Source organism: Canis lupus, chromosome 16 (assembly GCF_003254725.2).
Source record: "Canis lupus dingo isolate Sandy chromosome 16, ASM325472v2, whole genome shotgun sequence".
Classification (NCBI taxonomy): domain Eukaryota; kingdom Metazoa; phylum Chordata; class Mammalia; order Carnivora; family Canidae; genus Canis; species Canis lupus.
In genome coordinates this window covers 27694641-27719684 of record NC_064258.1, presented here as the reverse complement: position 1 = coordinate 27719684, position 25044 = coordinate 27694641, and the positions used below count along the sequence as shown (strand labels likewise).

Below are 25044 nucleotides of genomic sequence, written 5' to 3'. Positions count from 1 at the left end.
GAAGGGCATCCTGACACCCCAACCGTTTTATCTAGACTTCAGGCAAACCTCTACCCTTCTCCTACGGTAAGACTAGTTGCCATGCCTTATCTTGCGTTATTTTTGCTTCTGTTTTTGTGATCGAATGTGTAAGACAGTCATGACTTCTTAGCAGGGCCAACCCCTTTCAGGGGAGATGGTCTCCTGCAGTTTCAGCATGACTTTGTTCCTAAATTCTGGAGCTGCTCTCTCTGCGAGAACCTGCAGCCACCTTACATAGATTCACCGCAAACTCGGGAAATTACAATAGTAGAAGAAACGCCTTATCCAGGCTAGGAGATGGTGAAGCCTGGTGTTTGTAGTTTGTGGCAGCGGGCTTCCTTGGTGCGTTGGAAACTCTGAGGGGAGTAATCCCTAGATGGAAAATGAAGAAAATCCAAGGAGAGCTTTGCTATTTTCCTCTGCCTTCCAGCATAAAGAGGGTTTTTATTTCGAAGGCTACCTTCATCAGGCCTGTTGGCATACTTCTGAACCAGCAAACGAAGTCAGAAATCAAAGACATAGAAGTTATGAAGAGAAAGCCTCTAAAAAGGAGAATGGGAAACCGAGCAGGCTGTAACCTCACAGGGTAATTTAGCACCCTTTACCCGAGACCTGGCCCCAGAGCGTCCACCAGCGCGGTCTGGGGAGGGACAAAGCATCTACAATTCCCGTACTTGGCTGCTTCTAGAGCGTTGCTGAGGAATTTCCAGATCCTGGGAGTGACAGGGCCGGAGGCGAACAGCTGAAATCTTCCACGCTGTCAAAGTCAGGGAGGGGGAGACGCACCAGGCAACGGCGGCCTCCAAGTTTGGTTTTGGTTTTTGATTTTTTTTTTTTTTTTTTTTAATAAGGGGCTTCCTTTCTGTGCGGCCCAATGTCACAACGCCATTAGGTCACAGTAGCAAGAAGAAGAATTAAGAAGGGAAGGAGGACGCGTCCAGTGCGCGCGGACCCAGAAAATGGATCTTCCCGGCTGCTGCAGCCGCCGCGGCCCGAGCGGTGGGGGCGCAGCGGCGCTCGGCGGCTCCGAGTCGCAGCGGGGCAGCCCCCTTCCCGCAGCCCGGGCGCGACCACAGCGGTGCCGCGGCGGGGGGATCGGGCGGGCGCGCCGGCGACTTCAAAGGCCCGCCGCCGCCGCCGCCCCCGCCCGCGCGCGCCGATAGTACGGTCCGAGGGGGCGGCTCCTGGGGCGCGGCGCCCGCCGCAGCTGATGCGCGCCCGCCGGCCGGGAGGCGGGAGCCCGAGACCCCGGAGCCCGAGACCCGGAGCCCGACCCGGAGCCGCCGGCGCCGCGGCCCGGGGACCTGAGGAGGCCCCACGAGAGGCATCGCCCCGGCGGGAGTCGCTGGCGCGGAGGTGGCCGCGGCCGCGCCGCTCGGGAAGGAGGACGAGGAGGAAGCGGCGCTGCCTGCGGCCGAGAGGAAGCGCTCCACCCGGGCCCCCGACGGCGCTCGTTGAACCACATCCGCGCCTCCGCTGGAAACGCTTACGGGCGCCTGTCACCCGTTCCCTCCATTTTGAAAGGGAAAAAAGGCTCTCCCCCTTCCCCTACTCTTAGGAGCTGGAGCCCGAGGAGCCGCGCTCATGGCGTTCAGCCCTTGGCAGATCCTGTCCCCAGTGCAGTGGGCGAAATGGACCTGGTCCGCGGTGCGCGGCGGGGGCGCCGGAGAGGAAGAGGCCGGAGGGCCGGAGGGCGACCCCGAGGACGAGGACTCGCAAGCCGAGACCAAATCCTTGAGTTTCAGGCAAGTACACGCATCCCCGCCGAGATGCAGACGTGCTGCCATCCATCCATCTGCGGCTCATTCTGTGTGCGTGTGTGTGGTCGCTCGCCCGCGTAACCATTGCCATCGCAGTGCTGCGCCCCTACCCGTAACCGGTTCCCCGCTGTGCATTCGGAAGTTCAGGGTGCTCGGTCCGGTGTCCCCTTTCCCCCAGTTCGGTACCAGCTTTCGGAACCTAACCCAGACTCCGCAGTCTCTCCGCATCCCGGTCTGCTTGTCACTTTCTCTAAGCTTCGAGACCCCAGCCCCCGCCCCTACACACACCGAGTGTCAGGGATCCCATCTGGTACAAGTTGGGGCCTTCCCTGTGGGGAAGAAGTCGCGCCCAGGCCCTCCTGGTGTCCCCCTGTGCCCCGAAAATGCAGCCTTGGTGAAGAAGGTCGCGTGATGACAGGCCCCTAGCAGCTGGTGAGAAATGGTGGTCTTTGCTGAGCTGTCACCCAGTGATTGAGGAAGGCAGGTGACAGTATTCTCAGCTTCGGAACGAGTGAGTTCCGGACAGGTAGAGGCCTGCCCAAGAAAAAGGCATCATGGCGAGAGCTGACTTAATTTTAAGGGGGAGGAGGCAATCTTAATTTTTAAATCTATGAAGAAGGGTTCTGGTGAGAATAAGAGTCTGTTGAAAAGCGCTTTGGGAGGGATGTCGGAAGAAAGGATGACCTCAAAAATAAATGGTGATGGAGAAAAGCCCCGGAACTGAGGAATATCAGGGAGACAGGCTGAAGGCGGGGAACGGCCCTTGGAGAAAACCCCACGGTGAGCTCCCACAGGCCAGTCCCTGCCTCAGCAGGGACTAGCGGGTTGTAAAGTTAGGCAAAAATGCTGGACATTAGCCCTTGTCGATATATAAACTGTAAAGGGTGTCGGAAATACCGTTGAAAGTGGTAATTCCTCATTTTTCCCCCTTGGCAGCTCGGATTCTGAAGGTAATTTTGAGACCCCTGAAGCCGAAACACCAATCAGATCGCCTCTCAAGGAATCCCGTGATTCATCACTAGGGTTGGCAGGACCAGAGGCCAAAACCCAAGGTAAAGAAAGGCTTTCATTTTCTGCCTCTCTTGTTTTAAAGTTTTGAAAATGTAAAGAGAGAAGGAAGAAGGTTAATTTAGGGCCACTTAAAAGCTTTGGATTGAGTAATTACGAAGAAAGAGCTGTTTTAAAGTTCCTGGCTTATTTTGAAATGTTTTTGTTGGTTTGTTTTTTAGGAATGTGGTGGTCAGAGGCTTTCTTCCTAAGTAGTTTGTACAGTTGCAGGATGAGATTATCATTATCGAACATTTCTGCTGGGCCCTTCCCCTCAGCCCCTAAAAAACAAAAGTGTGTATAGTAATGCGGAGATGGAGGTATGTTTAGATTTGGCTTTAGATATTTCTCAGGTTCAGTCACTTTCTCCAGGGGTGTGTGTGTGGCTGGAGACAAAAATTCTAGTTAAGAGTTGATCTTTGTAGATAAGAAGGTATCTTAAGAAGTTGTTTTAAAATTGTTTACCTCTCCCCTAAGCTACATAGGAATGGTGGGGAACCTCTCTGTCTACCTAAGAAAATCTGGCACAGAGATTGTCTCCTAGCCCCCTCAGAGCTCAACCTTGAGCCTGTCCTTCATCTACAAAAGCTTCTGATGTTCCATTTAATTAGCAGAAACCTTTTTTGTCACACAGCCAATTTTGAGTAAAATTTCACCTGTCCTGATAGAATCTGTTTATCCACTCAGTAGAGTGTGCTGTGATTCAGCAGTGAAAAAGTGTTGCTCTCACTGAGCTAACATTATAGATAGAGGAAGATGGATCTTTTAAAGGTTAAACAAGATATATATGTCAGCTTGTCCTAAATACAGCAGTGGAAGGAGGAATAGGGTGTATGGAGTAGGGATAAGAGATGCTGAAGAGTAATTAATTAGGCGGAGCCTTGCCAATAAAGGAACTTGAGCAGAGCCCTGAGGGAAGATTGAGGGCTCAGACTTGCAGATTCTTGGGGAGAGAACCCTTTCAGCAGAGGGAATGTTATCTGCAAAGGTCTGAAGCAGGACCAGCCTGCGGTGGGGTGAGGCCCCATGGTGGGAGGGTTTTGAGGGCCAGTCTGAAGAGGCCAAGTGTGGCTAGAGTGGAGTGACTAGGGAGGGAACAGTAGCTGAAGGTAACCAGATAAAGGGAAGTCTGGAACATTTTGTAATGGCTTAAAATGACAGAAATGTATTCTCACAGATTTGGAGGCTAGAGGTCCAAAATGAAGGTGTCCACAGAGCCATGTTCTCTCCACACGTTCTAGGAAAGAATCCTTTCTTGTCTCCTGTAGCTTCTGGTGGTTGCTAGTGTAATTCTTGGTGTTCCTTGGCTTGTGGCAGTGTAACTTTAATCTCTGTCTCCTTCATTACATGGCAGGCTTCTCCCATGTGCCTCTGTGCCTTCACATGACATTCTTTTAAGGACCCCAGTCAGTGAATACAGGGACCCTCTTAATTTGGTATGACCTCATCTTAATTTGATTACATCTGCAAAGGTACTATTTCCAAATAGGTCACACTCATAGGTATGGGGAGTTAGGAATTCAACTTTTTCTTTTTTCTTTTTTTTTTTTTTTAAGAGCTTTACAGCATGGAAGATGCACTTGTTATTTGTGGCTTTCTTTTTCCTCTCTTAAGACTGGCAGTTCAGAAAGGAGATTTGAAAGCTGGAAAGACCTATTTTGAAGCTTTCCCATCCCATTTAAATAATGCTCACCAGACATGTTAAGTAGTTATTTGAAAGTTACTTTGAATTGCTCTCAGCTTGGGAGGGCCCCTTCCTCGCCATTCTGTCAGCTGGTAGTCTGATTCATCTTGTCAGATTCTTTGCTAATTGCATAGAGACAGTCCCCCAGAACCATAGAGACCCAAATGTTTGTTTCTTCCTTGTGCCACCGATTCTTTTTTAAATGTTTTGGTAACTTCTAGTTCACACTGTTTTTTTTTTATTCTTTCTAAAAGTTTTTTGTCTTTAGAGTCATGGACCAGGGAAGCTCTGCGAAGTAGATCATGATTGAAGGCCATGTATTTGGTAGGGGTTGAGGGAGAGTGTACAATCTGGAAAATTACTACTCCATATTAAGAAATCTTTTCGTTTACGGTGTTTAAATAATAGGATGATTGCATATCAGCCTGGTAGTATTCTGCCTTTGAGAACTCTTTCTGCCTAACCTGTAAAGTTAGTTCAGAGTCTTGTTGATGACCTTATTATACATATACAAGGAAATACAAAAATACTCCCAAAGCCCAGGTCTGACTAAGAATGATATCAGTGAACAAAAATTCCTAGAGACTCATTTCATGTTAAAGTCTTAATTTCTGGGCTTGAATCAACTTCTTTCTCCTGAAATTGTTGATGATTTAACTCCTGATACAGTTAGTCTTTCATGTTTCTGTGATTTCAGGACGTGATGGAGCAGCAGGTAGAGATTATATAAGACTATATTTTCCGGAGGAATGATATTTGAGTTGTTAGTCGGGGGTTGGAGTTAACGTATGTAAAAGATCCTGGCTTCCTGGTATATGATGGCCCTCCAATGTGTGGGCTGTATACCACATACCATAGCCACAGCCCCCACCCCAACCTCCATCTAATTCTTTGAATGCAGGGAAACATCTACGTCTATACAAAGTTAATTTTCTTTTTATTGGGAGTTTTTTGAGGGGACTTACAGTATCTGAACTCTAATAATGCTTTTTGAGATAGGGTTATATGCTGTCCTAGGAATTAAATGGTAGATGAGGTTGTGGGGATTTTTTAAAGCCATAGATGGGAGCTGGTTTCAGACTAACTGCTAAAATAAAACTTGAACCAAAGAGGTTCATTGAAAAGACCACAGTAGTAGCTGTAATATTAGGGCTGGCAATTCTGTGTTTGCTATCTGTCTGCCTTCCCCAACAAAGAATGTCTAAGCTGCTGGTGTTACTGTTGTTGTTCTTTGCTGAAGGATATATCAGTGAGGAGACTTCTTCACCTAAGAGAGGACTTTTAAAAAGGGTTCAATCTCAAGTGCATCCCCTTTTTTGTGGTGGACTGTGGTTTTTGTCCATTGTTTTGGACTATAAAAGCTGCAGTCCTCTGCTACTAGAAGCCTCCCCACCACACACACCCACACACAGCTTCATTTATAGTTTGTTACCTTTCTTTGAGAAAGAAAATATCAATTTCTGCTGAAACTATCAAATGCCCTTGGAATGACTAGTTAAATCTACCCTGTTTGATGTGTTAATTAGATGCCTCAGCATTTCAAAGACAAACTATAGACCTCCAGAATAGAAGGGAAGATAAATAAAATCAATCCATAGATATTTACTGCTGAAGGCCTAGGGGGAATGCAGAGTTGTTTGTTGACACAGTTTTGGTAGTCTAGCTCTGGAATCAGCAAGACTGGCTCATAGACCCAAATATGGCCTGCTGCCTGCTGTGGCCAATTATGAATCTGCCTGGGAGCTAAGAATTAGTTTTACATTTTTAAATGGTTGAAAAAAATTGTGCAGTGTGAAAATTATAGGAGATTCAAACTTTAGGGCCCATAAATAAAGTTTTGTGGGAATGCAGCCACAGGTTCACTCAGGTGTTGTTCTAATATGGCTGCTTTCACACTAAAGTAGCAAGGTTTTTTGTTTGTTTTTAAATAGGCTCCATACCCACTGTGGGGCTTGAACTCACGACCCTAAGATTCAGAGTCATATATATGCTTTACAAAGCCAGCCACGCGCCCCTCAAGGTTGAGTACTTGGAACAGAGACTAAATGGACAGCAAAAGCCTAAAATATTTACTGCTTGGCTCTTCACAGAAAAGTTTGCTGACTTAGATCCACACTTACGACAATTGTGATAAAAATATAAAACTTAAGTAGTTTGGGATAACTTTAAAGAAGGTGGCAAGGCTATCCATGATTAATTCACAATGAAGCATGGGACCAGGTGCCTTAGTACAGGCCTGTGTGGTTATGTAAGGCTTTGGGGAAAGACTTGTTTGGGCTGGCTATTTGTCTCCCGTGTAAAACACAAATGTCATTGATCTGTCAGTATACCTGATTTTCAGTTGACTAAAAGATCCAAGGAGTTATGAAAAAAGGAAATTAGGGAAGAATGAAGAGAGTTTGGGAATCATTTAATATAAGTACAAGTATATATAGACACTAAACTTTTGCCCATTAAGTGTTTAGTGTATTTAATTATTTTAATTTAATGGTTTTAATTTAATTTAATGGTTTTAATTGGGTGTTCCCGAATTTATTTGACAATTGATGTGGTATGTTGTTGGTATATGTTGTGTGGTTGAAATAGTTTATTTATTGGGTATTTCAGACTACATATATGAGACATGGAATATAAGTCTTGTTAAAATGTAAGCCTTAGGTTTTTGGTTCTAAGGCTTTGAGTTATATGTATAAGAAAATAATATGTAGACATTTTTCATTACGTGTTTATTGAAGTGTTCCAGTCGAATCCGTGAATATGGTTCTCCTAAGGATTTAGTTTAACATTCTCTTCCTGCCCCTACCATAGGGATTGCTTTATTAGAATTTCCTAGAAATAATACTAATAAGGACTCTTAATGTTAGTCCAATAGTTCAACTCCCATGGCTCCTTCAATAACATCCTAAGCCATCCCCTATCTCTTTTATTTTTATTTGATTTTTTAAAATGTAATTGGCTCCTTCATAGTTCAATTTAAATTTTTATATTATTTTATATTGTAAGATGTTTAAGGCTTGAAAACCTCAGCAGCATGGTACATTTTTTTTTTCCATGTAATGTTTTTAGCTCTCAACTTGGGAGATTCCTACTAGTTAGTAAATGGGATCAGAGCCATGTTTTTTTGTTGCTTTATTTATACAAGTGTAAATGAGCCATGTAGAGAGTTTCTGTATGGTGTTCCACCCAAAGAAAATGTCTTAGGGAGAAAGTATAGTTTTTCCAGCAGACACCTCAGAAAGTGCAGAACTGTAATATTTGAATAAAAAACTTAGGGGCAGGGGAAAAGTCTGCCTGTTGAGTATACATTTTACTAGATTTATTTATAACTATAAAGCAGTATTTTTCTTTCCAAATGAATAGTAAATTTGTGAGAAATGTTGTAAGGATGAAACTCATTTCAGACTTGTACTCCCCAGTCTGGGGCTTACCTGAGCATCAAAGCAAGGTAACTTACTTTGACAGTCTGTGGTGGTTGGAGGCATCCGGTGTGTGTCTGTCTGGTTGGGGGCAACCCTTCCAAAATGATGTTGCTGCCATATAATACTCCATTTAAAAAAATGGATGTGGTCTAAAGACATTTAAACATTTAGGTTAAAGAGTACTCATAGTGTCTTTTTCAAGTGGGTTGTAACACTCTTCATAGGAAGTCCTGGCTGGCAGCATAAACCTTTTAGTCACACTCTCTAACCTCAGGTCAGGAATGGGAAGATCCTGGTTTATCTCCCCAAAACAAAACAGCAGTCTCCGTGGGGATGTGATAAATGAGGGTCACTTAACTGCCTAAAAACTGTTGCATTGGGCCTAGAAAGGGATTGCTGTTTGTAAGTTCAGGATCTCACTGTCACCTTTGCTTGTATGTAAACCTAATTTTATGAAGTTTCCTCAAACATGGTCACATCTCCAGGGGTTAGGTCACTAATGGCCAAATGGATATTTCAAATGAAAAAATGTAATCTGGCAGTTCTGTTTGGCAGATACAGATATTTTCCTAGCCAGTCCAGGTACCCTTTTTCCTATGTCATTGCTGGAGATAGAACAAATTACTGATCTCCACCTTTCCCACTATACGACTCCCACCTAGCAGAACACTGGCTTTTTCTTTCAGCTGAGTTTACTGAATGTATTGGAAACAAGTAAGCTTTTTTTGTTTCTTTTCAGCATCTTGCTTGATTTTTAGAACAGTGATGCTATGAGATAGGATGCATGTGATCTCCATTCCAAGGATTGGAAAATCCAGGCCATTGTCTTTACTGTTAATACTAGACTAGGGTCTTAAATTCAGGGTTTTTTAAAAAATATATTTATTTATTTATTCATGAGAGACACAGTGAGAGAGGCAGAGACACACAGAGGGAGAAGCAGGACTCTTTCCAAGGACCCCGGGGATCATGACCTGAGCCAAAGGCAGACAGTCAACCACTGAGCCACCGAGGTGCCCCTTAAATTCAGCTTTTAAGGTCACACATCCATAGCTTCATAGAACATATTATACAGCTTCTCTCCCCAGGGAATCCGTGATTCTCTGTCTTCACTGATTGAAGAGAAAACTTATCAGAGGAAATAAAGGTTCTTAAAATGTTGCCAAGACAGGGTTGTTTGCTCAGGGAGAGCATCCTTTAATGTATCCTGTTAAGTGATAGTAATTTTTTTTATAAGTTCCATAGGGGACATGTATTCACATTTATTAACTTGGCACGTATATATGTGAAGTATAAAATGTACTTCAGGAATTTTGAATATCAAATTTTGAATTTGCAGCAAAATTTAGATATAGAGCTTGAAGCAGGAAAGAAAGCGTTACAGGGTAAGCTGCTCTATTGAAAACATTTTGCATCTTTAATGCTTAGCTTCAGCTCATCAGTGAGAAATTAAGAGGGTGGGGACATATTCAGTAGTAGCTATTGCTTTCTCTCTCCACCTGTGAGTCACATGTGGATGAGAAAAGGCATCTGCATGGAGATGTATGCAGCCTCCTGGGACTCTGCATCTATTTTGGGATAGAGAGAGGAGGTTTTTTTGTTTTCTTTCTTTTTATTTTTTTAAAGAAGCTTTTATTTATTTAGCAGGAAGAGAGAGAGAATGCAAGCACTAGGAGTGCAAGCAGAGGGAGAGGGAGAAGCAGGCTCCCTGGTGAGCAGGGATTCTGAATGCAGGGCTTTTTTTTTTTTTTTAAAGCTTTTAATTTTTTTTTTTTTTAAGATTTTATTTATTCATGAGAGACACAGAGAGAGGCAGAAACATAGGCAGAGGGAGAAGCAGGCTCCATGCAGGGAGCCCGACATGGGACTCAATCCCAGGTCTCCAGGATCACTCCTGGGGCTGAAGGTGACACTAAACCACTGAGCCACCCAGGCTGCCTATGAATGCAGGGCTTGATCCCAGGACCCTGGGATCATGACTAGAGCTGAAGGCAGATACTTAATTGACTGAGCCACCCAGGTGCTCCCAAAGAGGAGTTTCTTTCTTTTTTTTTTTTTTTTTTTAAAGATTTTTTTATTTATTCACGAGAGACACAGAGAGGGAGAGAGAGGCAGAGACACAGGCAGAGAGAGAAGCAGGCTCCATGCAGGGAGCCCGACATGGGACTTGATCCCTGGTCTCCAGGATCAAGCCCTGGGCCGGAGGCGGTGCTAAACCGCAGAGCCACCCGGGCTGCCCCACAAAGAGGAGTTTCTAAAAGGCCTATTAGTTACCTATTGCTGCATAACAAATTACTCCAAAATTTATTAACAGCTTAGAATATTATTTCACATAGTTTTCATAGGTCTGGAATTTGAGTAGCAGCTTATTAGCTCGGTGATTTGGCTTAGGGTTATTTGTGAGAATACAGTCACGGTATTGGCTGGGACTGTCATCATCTGAGAGCTTGATCGGGTTTGGAAGAACTTAGGTAGCTCACTGCTGCCTGGCAAGTGCTGGCTGTTGGTGGGAGGCCTCAGCTCTTTACCATGTGGGTGGACCTTGCTGTCTATGAGGTTGCTTGAGTGTTCTTCCAGCATGGCAGCTGACTAGCCACAGAGTGAGTGATCCAAGAGCAAGACGGGAATTGTAGTATCTCTTATGACTTGGCCTCAGAAGTCACAGTTATTTCCACAATATCTTTTTGTTTACACAGGTCTGTCCAACAGCATGATTGCCAGGAGATGGGATTCATCTCACTTGATAAATGGCGCCCTCATTGGGGACCATCTTGGAGGCTGACTAGCTTAAGACTCTTTCCTACTTTTTTTTTTTTTTTTTTAAGATTTTATTTATTTATTCATGAGAGACACAGAGAGAGAGAGGCAGAGACACAGGTAGAGGGAGAAGCAGGCTCCATGCAGGGAGCCAAGGTGGGACTCGATCCCGGGACTCCAGGATCACGCCCTGGGCTGAAGGCAGCACTAAACCGCTGAGCCACCCAGGCTGCCCGAAGATTTTATTTATTTATCTGAGAGAGAGAAAGCTTAAGTGGGGGGGAGGAGCAGGCTCCCCACTGAGCAGGGAGCCCTATGTGGGGCTCCATCCCAGGACCCTAGAATCATGACCCAAGCCGAAGGCAGACGCCTAAACAACTAAGCCACCCAAGCACCCCTGTTTCCTACTTTAAAAAAAGCCAAACTTCTGCTAAACAGTGTAATTTCAAAGACTTCAGAGTTTTTTATTACTCTCTTCCTCTGGGGCCTCTTTGCTGCTTTATCCACCTCTTCCTTTTGCCCCTTTTCTTAGAGTGCTGGAGCAGAAGAGATGGGAGAAATAACATGGTCTTCAGCCAAGGCCTCTGTCCTGTTGTGGAGGCATGTGATGTGACTGGCAAATCAGCTGCTGTTGCTCTGTCTGGAGGCTCCTTTCTCTTTTCCTTTATCCTGCATCAGCCCCCAGCTCCTGTGTGGGTGGTTGCTTCTTTGTGAGAGAGGCAGTTGGTATTTTGAATCCTCCAGTAATTATTTCTGAAGAGATGCACATTATGGTTGTTTGGCAGCAGCGGAGTGAAGTTACACAATTTCCCATCTCTGCAGAGGAGTCCCATCTGCTAGCACGTGCTCTTTCTCTCCACTCATCCTGCTGCAGGCTGCAGGCGTTGGGTTCGGAGGAGAAGTCCACAGGGAGGTCCTTCTACATTTTCTGTCTGTGGTGGGGGATTTCTCATGTATTCGAAATGTAACCTCAAACAAATCCAGACTTCTGAAACTCCGGGGCATCTCAGGAATGAGAAGAGAAGACGTATTAGTTATGGGAAGGGTTTCTGTGGAGAAGGTTTGGCTGCCTGGGTGGCAGACACTCAGGATTGGTGGGCTTTTCCCTTCTTTCATATTAGGATCTGGGCCTTCAGAGGACAGAGTTGGGTCTTTTTTTTTTTTTTTTTTTTTTTTTAAGTAAAATAGCATAACATACTGGTTTGGAAATTTGAAATATTTTCTTTATCCTTAGTATATAAGCTTTTTCAGCTCATCAAGTGGCTTTCCATAGTATTCTTTACCTGTGGAGTGTTACATTTTACAGTGAGCCACTGTCAGGAGTTAGAAGCTTATCTCAGGAGAAATGGCATCTGGTGCTCTCTTACACTCTTACAAATAGCAATAAACTCGCCCCTGCCTTCTCCCCTGTCCCTCCCAGCTCCTGAGTAGTGTTTTATTTGGTGATTTTTTTTTCTTTTTTTTTTTTTGGAGGCCGTGGAGGAGGAAGTTTGGACAGTTTGTTTCTGTCTGGGTTTGGTCAGGAGTGTATGTGAGGGTGTGTGTGGGGGTGTTGGGTGTTGATGTTTTTCTGCTCTAAGTAGTGACATCTTAAAGTTACTGCATACCTAGGAGGATGTTCCGCATTTTCCTGCCTTGACTCACCCACTTGGAATCCCCTCCTTACTCTCGTGTTTCTGGGTGACCTGAGGCCTCAGTGGTTGTCAGGGGAATGTGAGCTTTGTAGCCTGTACCCTGAGGTTCTTTCTACCTAGCATTCCTGGAAAAGGCCTGCTGGTGCTGTTGTCCTGCCCCTGGGTAATACATCATGTCGACTTCTCCACTTTAAGGCCTGTGCTCTTGACCAAATGACTGAGAACGTACATATATAAAATATATTTAAGCTTTGGGGTAATCAGAGGGACTGGGAATTCAGACATGAAATTGGGAAAAAAACAAAAAACCTCGAATTTTGGACACTTGCCTAAATGCTAATATGTACCTTATTAACAGTCTCCTCAAGTCGGATCACTTTAGCAGGAAGGGGTGGCACAAGTGCCAGAATCACGCTCATTTCCCTCCTGAAGCCCTGATTCAAACACAGGAGAGTAGGGGGTGGAAGGGCAAGACCAAGCCATCCATACATTTGAGTGAGGAGAGCTCTTCAAAGGGAAGGGGTCAAATGAAGAACAAATGTTAATCCCTCACAGCTGTTGGTTTAGAGGTACACAGCTTTACCACTACTTATATGTACCTTTTCTGTACATAAAAGATATCAGTTGAAAAGAGTCCTTTATTTGTCTGACATGCGCCCAGCAGTGGGCACTGATAGAGTGTCAGCTCTGCTTTGGGGGCTTGGGCGTAAGGCCCTTACAGAGCTGAGTTTGGAGGAGGCTAGCTGGCCTCTGTTTCCCAGGCTTCTTGGCCTCCTTGGCTTCTCCAGAAGTTTTAACAGCAAATAGATAGTTTTAATAAGGGAGTATGTGAAGGAGGTCTTGGAAGAAGTCAAATGTTAAAAACTAGCATTGAAAAAATCTTCCCCTCCCTAGACAGGAACAAAGCCAAAAGCCTTTTGAACTTGATGATTGTCCTGCCTCTAGGATGGTTCCTGTACTGTGCTATATCTGTTGTAGGAGAGAGGAGTGATGTCATTTTTTCACCTTTTTCTGTAAATAGAATTTAGCACATTGTAGGCTTCCTCAAGAGAAATTTAAAATTCCAAATTGATGTGATGGTGAGACCTACCACTTCTCTGAAGTTTGAGTTCCTACACGTGATATACATAAGAGACTATTTAAAGCATTTTCTGAAATACAAGTCTGTGGTAGAGTAGAATATTTTATTAGGAACTGCAGGATGCTGTGCTTGCTCTGAGCTTTTGAGCCATGTCCATTTTTTCTTTTTTAACAGTTTTATTGAGATCTAACTCACATATCATGCAGTTCACCCATTTTAAGGGTCTATAATTCAATAATTTTTAAAAATATTTTATTTATTTATTCATGAGAGACACACAGAGAGAGAGAGAGAGGCAGAGACACAGGCAGAGGAGAGGGTGAAGCAGTCTCCATGCAGGGAGCCTGATGTGGGATTCCATCCCGGGTCTCTAGGATCATGCCCTGAGCTAAAGGTGACGCTAAACTGCTGAGCCACCCAGGCTGCCCCAATTCAATGATTTTTAAAAAGATTTTATTTGAGAGAGAGAGAAAGCATGAGCAGGGGGAAGGGGTAGAGGGAGAGGGAGAAGCTGACTCCCCATTGAGCAGGGAGCCCGATGCAGGGTTCCATCCCAGGACCCCGAGATCATGACCTGAGCCAAAGGCAAATACTTAATTGACTGAACCACCAAGGCACTCCTGATTCAATGATTTTTAGTATACTAACAGAATTGTACAACTGTGGCCTTCATCCGATTTTTAGAACATTTTATCACTCCCAAAGAAATTCTGTACCCTTTAGCATTCCTTTGCCATTCCACCCCCTAGTCCTAGGCAACTGATAATCTACTTTGTGTCTCAGTATATTTGCTTATTCTGGACATTTTATGTAAATAGAACTATACAATCTATAGTTTATTGTGACTGCCTCTGTTCACATCCATATTGTAGCATGTATCGGTACTTCATTCCTTTTTATTGTCAGTAAATACTCCATTACATGAATGTGTCATATTTTGTTCAGTTGATGGACGTTAGAGTTATTTCCACTTCGGGGCGATTAAGATTCATGCTGCTACGAACATTTCCTGTTCAGGTTTTTCTGTGGATGTATGTTTTCATTTCTCCTGGGTATATACCTATATACCTAGTAGTGTTACTGATGGGTCATAAGGTAACTGTATTTCTAACACTTTGAGGAACTGTCAAACTGTTTTCCAAAGTGGCTGCACCATTTTACATTCCTACCAAGAGTGTGTGAGGATTTCAATTTCTCCACATCCTTGTCAACACTTGTTACCTGTCTGTTTGATTTTAGCCATCTTAGTAGGTGTGAAGTGGTATATCCTGGTTTTGATTTGTATTTCCCTAATGCCTAACAGTGTTGAGCATCTTTTCATGTATTCATTGGCTGTTTGTATATCTTCTTTAGCAAAATGTTTATACAGATTCTTGGCCTACTTTTTTTTTTTTTAAGATTTTATTTATTTATAAAAGAGAGCAAGAGAGAGAGGTAGAGGGAAAAGCAGGTTCCATGCAGGTAGCCCGACGTGGGACTCGATCCTGGGTCTCCAGGATCAGGCCGTGGACTGAAGGTGGCGCTAAACTGCTGAGCCACCCAGGCTGCCCTTGGCCTACTTTTTGACTGTGTTGTTTATCTTTTTATATTGAGTTGTAAGAGTACTTTATGTATTCTGGATACAAGTCCCCTATTAGATATGTAATTGTAAATAGTTCTTCCCATTCTGGGGGTTGTCTTTTCACTTTTTTTTAGGGGAGGAGGGAGAGAGAATCTTAAACAGGCTCCATACCCAAAGCCGAATGATCTCACAACTCTGAGATGATGACCTGAGCTGAAATCAAGAGTTGGATGCCTAACTAACTGAGCTACCCAGACACCCCCCTTTTCACATTTTTGAGGGCATCATTCGATGTGTAGAAGTTTTTAATTTTGATGATGTTCAATTTTCTACTTTTTCTTTTGTCCCTTATGTCATATCCAAGAAGGTTTTGCCTTTTAACCCACCGTCACAAAGATTTATTACCCCTATGTTTTCTTCTAAGAGTTTTATAGTTTGAGCTCTTATACTTAGATCTGTGATTGATTTTGAGCTAATTATTATATGTGTTGTGAGGAAATGGTGCAACTTCTTTCTTTTGCATGTAGATGTCCAGCACCATTCATTGAAAAGAGTGTTTGAATTGATTTTGTACCCTTTTACCGACCTTGTCAAAAGTCACTTGATCATAGATGTTAAGGGTTGGCTTCTGAACTTTTGTTTTATTGATCTGTATGCCTTTCCTTATGTTTATCATATATTCTTGATTATGGTAGCTCTGTAGTAAGTTTTGAAATCAGGAAATATGAGTCCTCCAACTTTGTCTTTCTGATTGTTTTAGTTACTCTGGGTTCTTCCCATGTCCTTATAAATTTTAGGATCAGTTTATTAATTTTTTTCAAAAAAGCCAGCTGGTATGTTGATACAGATTGTATTCAATCTGTAGATAAATTTGGGGAGTACTATCATGGTAACAATGTTAAATTTTCCACTCCATGAATATAGGATGTCTTTCCATTAAGATTTTTAATTTCCTCAAATTATGTTCTATAGTTTTTAGAGTACAAGCTTGGCCTTGTTTGTTACCTTTAAGTATTTTATTCTTTTTGATACTATGATAAATGGAATTGTTTTCTTAATTTCTTTTTTGGATTTTTCATTGCATGTATGGAAATACAATTGATTTTTGAATGCTGTATAGGAATACAGTTGATTTGTGCACACTGATCTTGTATTCTGCAAATTTGCTAAATTTGCTAAATTCATTTGTCATAATAGTTTTTGTTGGTGTATTCCTTAGAACTTTCTATGTACGAGATCATTTCATCTGCAAATAGAGATAGTTTTTCCTTTTTCCTTTTTTTTTTTTTTTAAGATTTTATTTATTTATTCATGACAGACACACAGAGAGAGAGGCAGAGACACAGGCAGAGGGAGAAGCAGGCTCCACACAGGGAGCCAGACATGGGACTTGATCCTGGGTCTCGAGGATCACACCCCGGGCTGAGGGTGACACTAAACCGCTAGGCCACCGGGGCTGCTCTCCTTTTTCCTTTTCAATCTAGATGCCTCTTATTTCTTTTCCTTGCCTATTGGGACTGGCTAGGACTTCTAGTACAATTTTGAATAGAAATAGCAAAAGCTGATATTCATGTCTTATTCTTGACCTTAAGAGGAAAGCATCAGCCTTTTACCATTAAGTATATCATTAGCTGTAGAATTCATAGGTGTCCTTTATCAAGTTGAGGAAGTTCCCTTCTGTGCCTAGTTTGTTGGGTGTTTTTTGTCATGAAAGAATTTTGTTTTTTTTTTTCAAATTTTTTCTCCATATTTTGAGATGATCATGTGAGTTTTGTCTTCTGTTCTATTGCTGTGGTATATTACCCTAATTGATTTTCAGATGTTACACCAACTTTGCATTCCTTGGATAAATCCCACTGCTCATGATGCATAATCCTTCTTATGTGTTGGTGGATTCAGTTTGATAGTATTTTGTTGAGGATTTTTGCTTCTCTTTTCAATGTGAGATACTAGTCTGTAGTTTCTTTCTTATGAAAGCTTTGGGTTTGATATCAAGGTAATATTGGACTGATGAAATGAGTTGGGAAGCCTTTTACCCTCATTTCATGTAAGAGTTTGTGAAGAATTGATACTAATTTTTCTTTAAGTATTTGGTAGAATTCACCAATTTGATACAGTTGTGTGTATGTGTGTGGTGGGGGGAAGTTTTTAATTTACCATTTCAGTCTCTATCCCTGCTTTAGATCTATTCAGATATTCCATTTTCCTCTGAGTCAGATTCAGTAGTTTGTGTCTTTCAAGGAATTTGTTATCTAACTTGTTAACATAATAGTGTCTCATTTTTAAATGGAATTAATAAGCTTTGCTGTGCTTTTTTCACAGGGTTGTTTTGAGGATCAAGGTAGATAACATTTTGAGGATCAAATAAGTGTGAACTATTTGATTTGTTCTAAATTCTTAGTTAGAACATAACCTTATTTTACCAATGTCTGCAATTTAGCATTTGTACTGTGTTCCTCCTTTGTCAGTTCTGTTTCAAGGGAGTGATTGTTGCCCTTGTTACCAAAGGAATATGAACTAAGGTTGGGTTTGAGGGGGGAACTAAAGTGATTTTGAGACCTATTTCTGCTTGTTTCCTGAGGAGTAGCAGAACAAGTAGATCCTACACTGTCAGTATTAGAAGACATCACTGTATCATTAAGAAGTCAGTTGTGGGCTCTGATCCATTCTGCTCTCCCCCAGCACTGAGAACAAATGTTTCCTTTCCTCCTTGAGGAATTGCTGAGCTTGGTCCAGTCACTGATTTCCTAAGCTCTCCTGTAATCCATACCTTAGACATACCTCCTAGCTTGCATCTAAGTCAGTAATAAAGGTTCTCTTAGGGGTGTCTGGGTTGCTCCGTTGGTTAAGTGTTCAACTCTTGATTTTGGCTTGGGTCATGATCTCAGGGTTGTGAGATTGGCCCTGTGTTGCGCTCATGTCCTGGGCGTGGAGCCTGCTTAGGATTCTGTCTTTCCTTCTCCCTCTGCACTTCCCCAAAAGGGTTCTCTTAAAATACAACTTAGCTTTAAAAATAAAAAATTATTTCATATAATGCTCTAGAAAGTTCTCTTTTGCTGAATATAAAGGTAGAGTCAAAGAAGGAATGACTCCCTTAGAAGAGAAGTTGATGATATAAGAAACTGACTCCTTAAAGTCAGAAGTCTAGCAACACTGGTGTTTTCTATATAAGAACATGTGAGGTGGCAATTTTATGAGAAGGTAGTAGCTTCTTCTCTCACTGTATTTCAGTGTGTTTAGCACTTGATTGTTCTCTGAAGGGGCTTTGAGTGTGGCTCTTGTTTCCTTAACTGGATTATAAGCCCCATGCACTTATTTTGTGATCTCTTTATATGGAGCACAGTGTATGCTGCAGGTCATAAGGGGCTGTGCTTGGTTAGTTAGATGGTTATCTTAAAAAAAATTTTTGTGATTTGATTTTAGGGAATGGTGACATTGAACATCTGGTTTGGATCTTTCTGTAGAATATTTTAGTACTATGGCTTAGAGTCAATTGCTATTACACATTTATAACACTTCACTGTCATTGTTGTGCCTTCCAAGTTTGTGTTATTCTCTACGTATCTTTTATGTGGCCCTGAATAGCAAAGACCTACATTTTGGGTTTGAGTTTGGAAATCCAGGCCAGTTTCTTTGTAACAGGCATCCTATTCTATAGTTGTGTAGTTTGAGGTTTCCCGATTATGAGATATATAACATGGGTGATTATACACGTGGGATTATCTCCACCAATGGGGATAGAATAGTCCATCTATTTGTGATGTGTAGCCCAACATGGTCAAATGGATTCTTCATCTCACTTCAGAGCATTCAGAAGCATGACACTGGTGCTTTGTTCCTAGAGATTGTCCCTTTGCTTCCTGACTCTCAGATGCCCACCCCTCAGTCGATATGACAACATAATCAATATATTTGTATCACACCGTAGCGTTGAATCCCCACTCTGAACCCTTTCTTCCTTAGCTTAAGATCCCACTTGGGGTTTCCCATGAATGAAGAGAAATTAGATGAACGAAGATAGTTCTGGAATTAATTAAGTGACTATCTAGCATGGGTAAGCCATGGCCTGCCTGTGCTCCAAACTAAGTCTGTCTGCTTCCTGTCTCTCCCTTCACCTCCCCTCGTGTATATGGTTAACCATTCTGAGCCATGATTTCTTCATCTGTGAAATGGGATTAAAAAAAAATCTCACAGGGTTGTTGTAAGGATTAAATAGTGTAATATATCTAGAATATCAAGCAGTTGCAATAATATTGTACTTAAGAAAAAAATTTTCTGGAGTGAGACACTTCAAAAATAACCTTTTACAATGAATTCCACTCCTCTGTCTTGGGAGGAGAAGGCAACAGGGAGCTGGTTGGGCTTGGAAATAGGAATCCTGTGGTGACATGGAGACAAAAGAGAAATGGGTAAAGGGGTATTAAGTTTGGGTGAGAAGAGATTTTTGTGCTTCTTAAGGATTCTAGGCCTCAGAATATAAGTTTTAGGGATCCCTGGGTGGCGCAGTGGTTTGGCGCCTGCCTTTGGCCCAGGGCGCGATCCTGGAGACCCGGGATCGAATCCCACGTCAGGCTCCCGGTGCATGGAGCCTGCTTCTCCCTCTGCCTGTGTCTCTGCCTATCTCTCTCTCTCTCTCTGTGTGTGTGACTATCATAAATAAATAAAAATTAAAAAAAAAAAAAAAAAAAAAGAATATAAGTTTTATGTCTTTATATGTTTAAATTGAATAATCATGTAACTGTTTTTTTCAAGCACTGTTCTTCCCCTTTCTTTTTACATGTAATGTGTCTTAGAGATCCAGTCCTGTTAGCACATACAGATGTACTCTATGGTTTAACGCCCATACAATATCTGGTGTAAGTTTGCATGCCTAGTGATTTTTCAATCCTCTGTGATGCTTTATAATTGCCCCAAAATAGTGTGTAGGAACCAACAGTTCAGTCAACATCCTCATCCTTGTACATGTGTGTAAGGTCCTCTTTGTGCACATAATTAAGATAAATTCCTAACAGTCATGTTGATGAATTAAGAATCTGTTCATTTTGGATTCTGATAGGTAGTACTAAGTACTCTGAAAGATCCCACAATATACTCTCCTTCAGAATATATGAGAGTGCCTCCTGGCCCTCTTACCTGGCAACTGTTAATGGGTATCATCAATATTTTAAGTTTTACAAATCTGATAGGTTAAAAATGGTATCCTGTTTATTAATTGTGTGAGAGTGAGCTTATTTTTCAATAATGTTTTGGCCATTAAAAGAAATAGCTTGCTTGCTTTTGGGCTTTATCATATAGAACTTACTCTTATTTCCACTATTCAGTGAAAAGCACCAGGGGTGTTTTTTGTTTTTTGTTTTTTTAATTGGGAATGGGGAGGAGGATTTATGGTCTGGTTGCTCACTAAAGTTGTTACTGCCTCCAGTTTGTAGATTCCTTAAGACAGGAGATTGTGTCTGTGTGTTCTTTAATTCTTCTTTTGATTGTATGAGTTTTTGTTTGTAAAATGCTCAGTCACGGTGCCTGACACTGTAGTCAGTGCTGCTTCCTCCTTTTTCTTCCCTTTCATTGTTCCCTTACATTATACCAGGCCTTGTGGGTGGCCTCTTATCTGGTGTCTACCAGGGCCTCACAACACCTGACTTCCCAATGGGGCCAGACCACGCCCAGGCTCATCAGGCAGGCCAGCAGTTTGTATTCTCCTTCAGATTAATGTTCTCTAAATATCCAGCAGAGTTCCATGTAAGTCTACAGACTTAGGCCAAAGTTTGGCCATCTTTTGTTTGTTTGTTTGTTTGTTTGTTTGTTTGTTTTTTTAAGATTTTACTTATTTATTTAAGAGAGAGAGCATGAGTGGTGGAATGGAGGGAGAGAGGTAGGGAGAAGCAGAAGCAGACTCCTTGCCCAGTAGGGATCCCAGCCCAGTGAGGAGCTCAATCCCAGGACCCCAGGATCAAGACTTGAGCTGAAGGCAGACGCCCAACCGACTGAGCCACCTAGGCACCCTGGCCATCCTTTGATCATATGCTGTGCTCTGCACAACAAAACCTGAGCCACCATTCAGAGAAGGAAAATATTTACACCATTTTGTTCCTGGGGTTTGATTGTCTTCCTGGAGTAGTCCAGTATCCTTTCCTGCCACACCTGGGTACTGGTGAGACATTTCCCCCACCCACTCCCACTTGATATTTTGTGTCCCTTCAAGTCCAGTCTTAATGTCAACAGGTGGCTGAAGTGTGTTTAAACAAAACCTATTTAAATTTATGTTTTAGTGATGTTCCCTCTCAAAGATTTAGTCCACACTTAAAAGTGCTTAAAACAGCACTTGCAGCAGCACATCCCTCTTGAACATTCTCAGAGGTGACAAGCTTTATTCTTAGATGTTAAGATTTTTTCCCCCAAGGTAGCTGAAGAGTTTTTAAACCTCAGTGTAGTGATTGAAGGGAAATTAACCATAAAGTATGAGAGGAGCCCTTTTGAGGACCTTAAAAGTGGTCCAGAAAGACAGTCTTCAAGAGCAGTGATTGCTAAATGCCAGGCTAGGAAAGAAGGCTTTGGATTTTCTTGGCTAGAGAATGCTCTGACATAATTTTTCTTTGAGTTTCAGGGGCTTTGTGGGTCCTCTGAAAATTTATCTGTGAACCCTTCCTGAATTACTATAAAGGTCATTCATTTTCATATATTGGTTCTCAGATTCATATATTGGTTCTCTAAGGCCTTAGAGTCAGAGCTTGTATCTTCAGCTTGGATGTGAGAGACTGGATTTTGAGGTTAGAAAGAGGCCAATATGTATGTCTGTATGATACAGGAGGCCTGTTCAAATTTTGGCAGCTTTCTTACTTTACACATCAGGTATTTGGGAACGCATAAAGAGGACCTTCTGTAGCTAAAGGAGAGGAACTGATGGACAGATCTAAAAGGAGCTTCTAGACAATTTTTCACCAAAAGGCAAGCATATTTGAGAATAATGCCAAATCGAAGTGTTAATATGCATTGTTTTCCAAATGGTTCTGTTTTGTCTCTCTCTTAAATGAGATTATATGTATGAAAGCAGCTAGCCAGGTTCTCCATGTATATTATTAGCTGAATACGCTTCTTAGCTTCAAAAATACTTTGTGTTAATAGCATAGCCCCCATCCCCCACCCCCCTTTTGAGGCTTCCAAGATTTTTTGGAAACATGTCTTCTAACTCCGTATATCTTTAGCATACTGGAGTGCAAATCACAGTGTCCGGAGACTCTTACCTCAGTCTTCAAAGTTTTGGTATTCTGTGCCTCTTTTTTTGAAACTATTATAAAATAGAGGGAAAATATTTTTACATTAGAATACTCTATGTCCTACCTGAATAAGCATAAAAAGCATCTATGTTTTAAAGCACACCTGGGCAATTCACACAGCTTTTTAGATTCAGGAGAGGCTGATAATTGAAAGGAAGAGTTTTGTTAACAGCAACAAATGTGACAGAAGTGGAAATGTTGGTCTATTTTTGGATTTCCTCTGTGTTTGCTTTGAATTTATCTACTGATCTAATCTCTAACCGTCTGTGTTCAGGAAGCCGCCAGGCAATGCTGTGCTTGTCAGAATCGTCCAGACTCCTCAAACTCATTTCAGGGAGAGAGCATTTCAGCACCCTGGAGGAAGATTTTTAAGGAATACAGGATTTTTGTAAAAATAAAAGGATGACTAGAGGTAGGGCACTTACATAACGGTGTTTTCAGATGAAAAGCAAGCACTGACAGCTGTGGCTAGGACTCTTCAGTGATGGAAGCTGAGAACGGAGCTTGTTGAGAAGGGCATTGTGCTTTGTTTGCTCTGTGGAACTTGAAGTTTAGGTTTTGTTTTAGGGCAGCACTCCGTATGTAGGCACAGCTGGTACTGGGGTACTTGGCAGATTCAGATTCAGTAAGATTCAAATCTTATTCAGACATACCATTTTGAGTTTTGTGGTTTGTTTTCTTCTTTTACATTCTCACAATTCCCAACACTGGTTTAAGTCCATGAGCAATGTTCTCCCACCCACTCTGTCTCACCTGGCAGTACCTTCTAGTGGGGACTAAAGATGCTAGTCCTAGGTGAGGTCCTCAGTGACTAGGTGCATAGCTGGGCATGTTAATTTGCCTGGCACCTGGGTGGTGTCTTCTTGGCAGTGCTCCTCCAGCTGTCTGCTCAGGCTGAATTCAGATGAGGGGCATTTGTTTTCCTGTCCCATTCTACTAGTGGGTGACATGCTTTATGATGCAGCCCATAAAGCTCCTTGATCCCTAGAGCAGGAGGGAGAAGGGGAGCTGGGCCAGGCGGGCGTTAGAACTTCTGTCTTAACACTGAGATCCTGCTCCTCTGCCATTCCTCCTTCTCCAGCTTTCAGGTGGCCTGCCCTGTCCCCTCACACTGAAGATGCTCCACCTCTGGCAACCACCAATCTGCTCTCTCTATGAGCTTGGTTTTTTCTTGGAATTTTATTTTAAACTGGATTAATCATTTTTAGGTACACTTTTTTAAAAATAAAAGATACTATAAATCAGATTTAAAATATGCTGAGGCTCAATGATGAAAGTATAAAATAGAGATAACTTATAATTCTGTAGTATTCCATGTGACTTTTAAAGGAATCACATCTACCTCAGTGTCTTTGATTATGTCAAATATTATTTGCACCCCAGATCTCTATGAGCTACTGCCTACTCAACAAACATCTCTACTTCAAAGGCCCAAACAGCTCTCAGTGTGTCCAAGCCAAACTCCTGACCCCACTCTGACAGCCTCCAAGCTCTTTTGCTAGTATTTCCTGGGTGTCACTGAATGGTAATATATCTATCTTTCCATGAGTTAAATTGTCTTCAATTGATAACCTCCTTTGACTTCAGTCCTACAGGCAGCCAAGGACTGAGACTTATCAATTTTATCCCATTTTCTTTCTCAAATATTATATATTTCTCTTACTGTTCATTACCCTAGTCGAAGGACCCAGAATTTTTACCCCCTTGCAGTACTTCTCCATATTGCACTTGCTCTATGCTCAGTTATGCCACAGTAGGTTACAGTGAGATGAGGTCATCTAATTATTATTTGTATCACTTGCATAATATACATAGAGCTATTTATTAGAAGACTAAATAGGTCATGGGAAGTGGTTTGATATTATAGTTGTAAAGATTCAAAATATTTTTTTTGTTTTTATTTTTTTTAATTTTTATTTATTTATGATAGTCACAGAGAGAGAGAGAGGGGCAGAGACATAGGCAGAGGGAGAAGCAGGCTCCATGCACCGGGAGCCCGACGTGGGATTCGATCCCGGGTCTCCAGATCTCACCCTAGGCCAAAGGCAGGCGCCAAACCGCTGTGCCACCCAGGGATCCCCAAGATATTTTTAAAACAATGGGATTTATGAAATTGAAAAATACAAAATAACTCAGTTGGAGTCTAAATCAGTGTATTTCACTTGTGTTTGGATTATAGGTTATTGAGAAGAAAACCTTGACTTAAACAAGTCAGTAGTGATGAATGAGAATTTGAAACACTTAGTTGAGTTAAACTGTCCTGGAAGCCTGGAAGAGAAGCAGAAGGAAATTTGTGTTTCAGAGTTGAGTTACTAACAGTATCTAACAATTTGTCTAATTTCTTAATTTTGCAGATTTAAAATTTATAGAAAGTATGTAAAGTGGTTCTTCATGAGTTTGAAACTTTGCACGGAAAATATAATATTGCAGTATTTAACAGCATCATTTTAAAAACTCTCAGGTGCCTTTGTGGCTATCTCTGTTGATTATTCACTGTTTCAAGGCAAATTTCTTGTTTTATATGTTCTCAGATTCTCCAACACCAACTTGGCATCAATAGTTCAGTTAGTTCTGACTATCCACAGTTTCCATGGGCCCCACAAATTAAGTGCTTATTCCCACAAGACTCTGAGCCTCCCTTCCCACCAACTTCATTCAAATGCCAGTTGCATATGCAATGCAACAGTACAATTTCAGTACTTCCGACCAACTGGCTGTAAATGTGCAGGTTGCTACAGCCCTCCTCTTCAGATTTGGTAATTTGTTTAGATGATTCTCAGAACTCAGGGCACAAAGGACAAAGTGG

At 42.1% G+C, this 25044-nt stretch overlaps 1 protein-coding gene across 19 annotated transcripts in view; it reads left to right on the top strand.

The window, feature by feature from the left end:
* The window catches only part of TACC1 (transforming acidic coiled-coil containing protein 1), a 120097-nt gene that overhangs the window by 59938 nt on the left and 35115 nt on the right, over nucleotides 1–25044 (top strand). For 6 of the 19 annotated variants that reach the window (XM_025433688.3, XM_049094845.1, XM_049094846.1 and 3 more), the window contains exon 2: nucleotides 2718–2833. The exons of 3 other annotated variants lie outside the window; for them this stretch is intronic. Coding sequence is in view for 13 of the 16 variants with exons in the window: in XM_025433636.3 (XP_025289421.1) it covers nucleotides 2718–2833 (116 nt within the window). In the remaining 3 variants the exon portion in view is untranslated. Of the gene's footprint in view, nucleotides 1–1210; nucleotides 1767–2717; nucleotides 2834–25044 lie in introns of those variants that run through there. 10 more of the 19 variants (XM_025433250.3, XM_049094844.1, XM_049094843.1 and 7 more) reach the window with 5 other exon arrangements.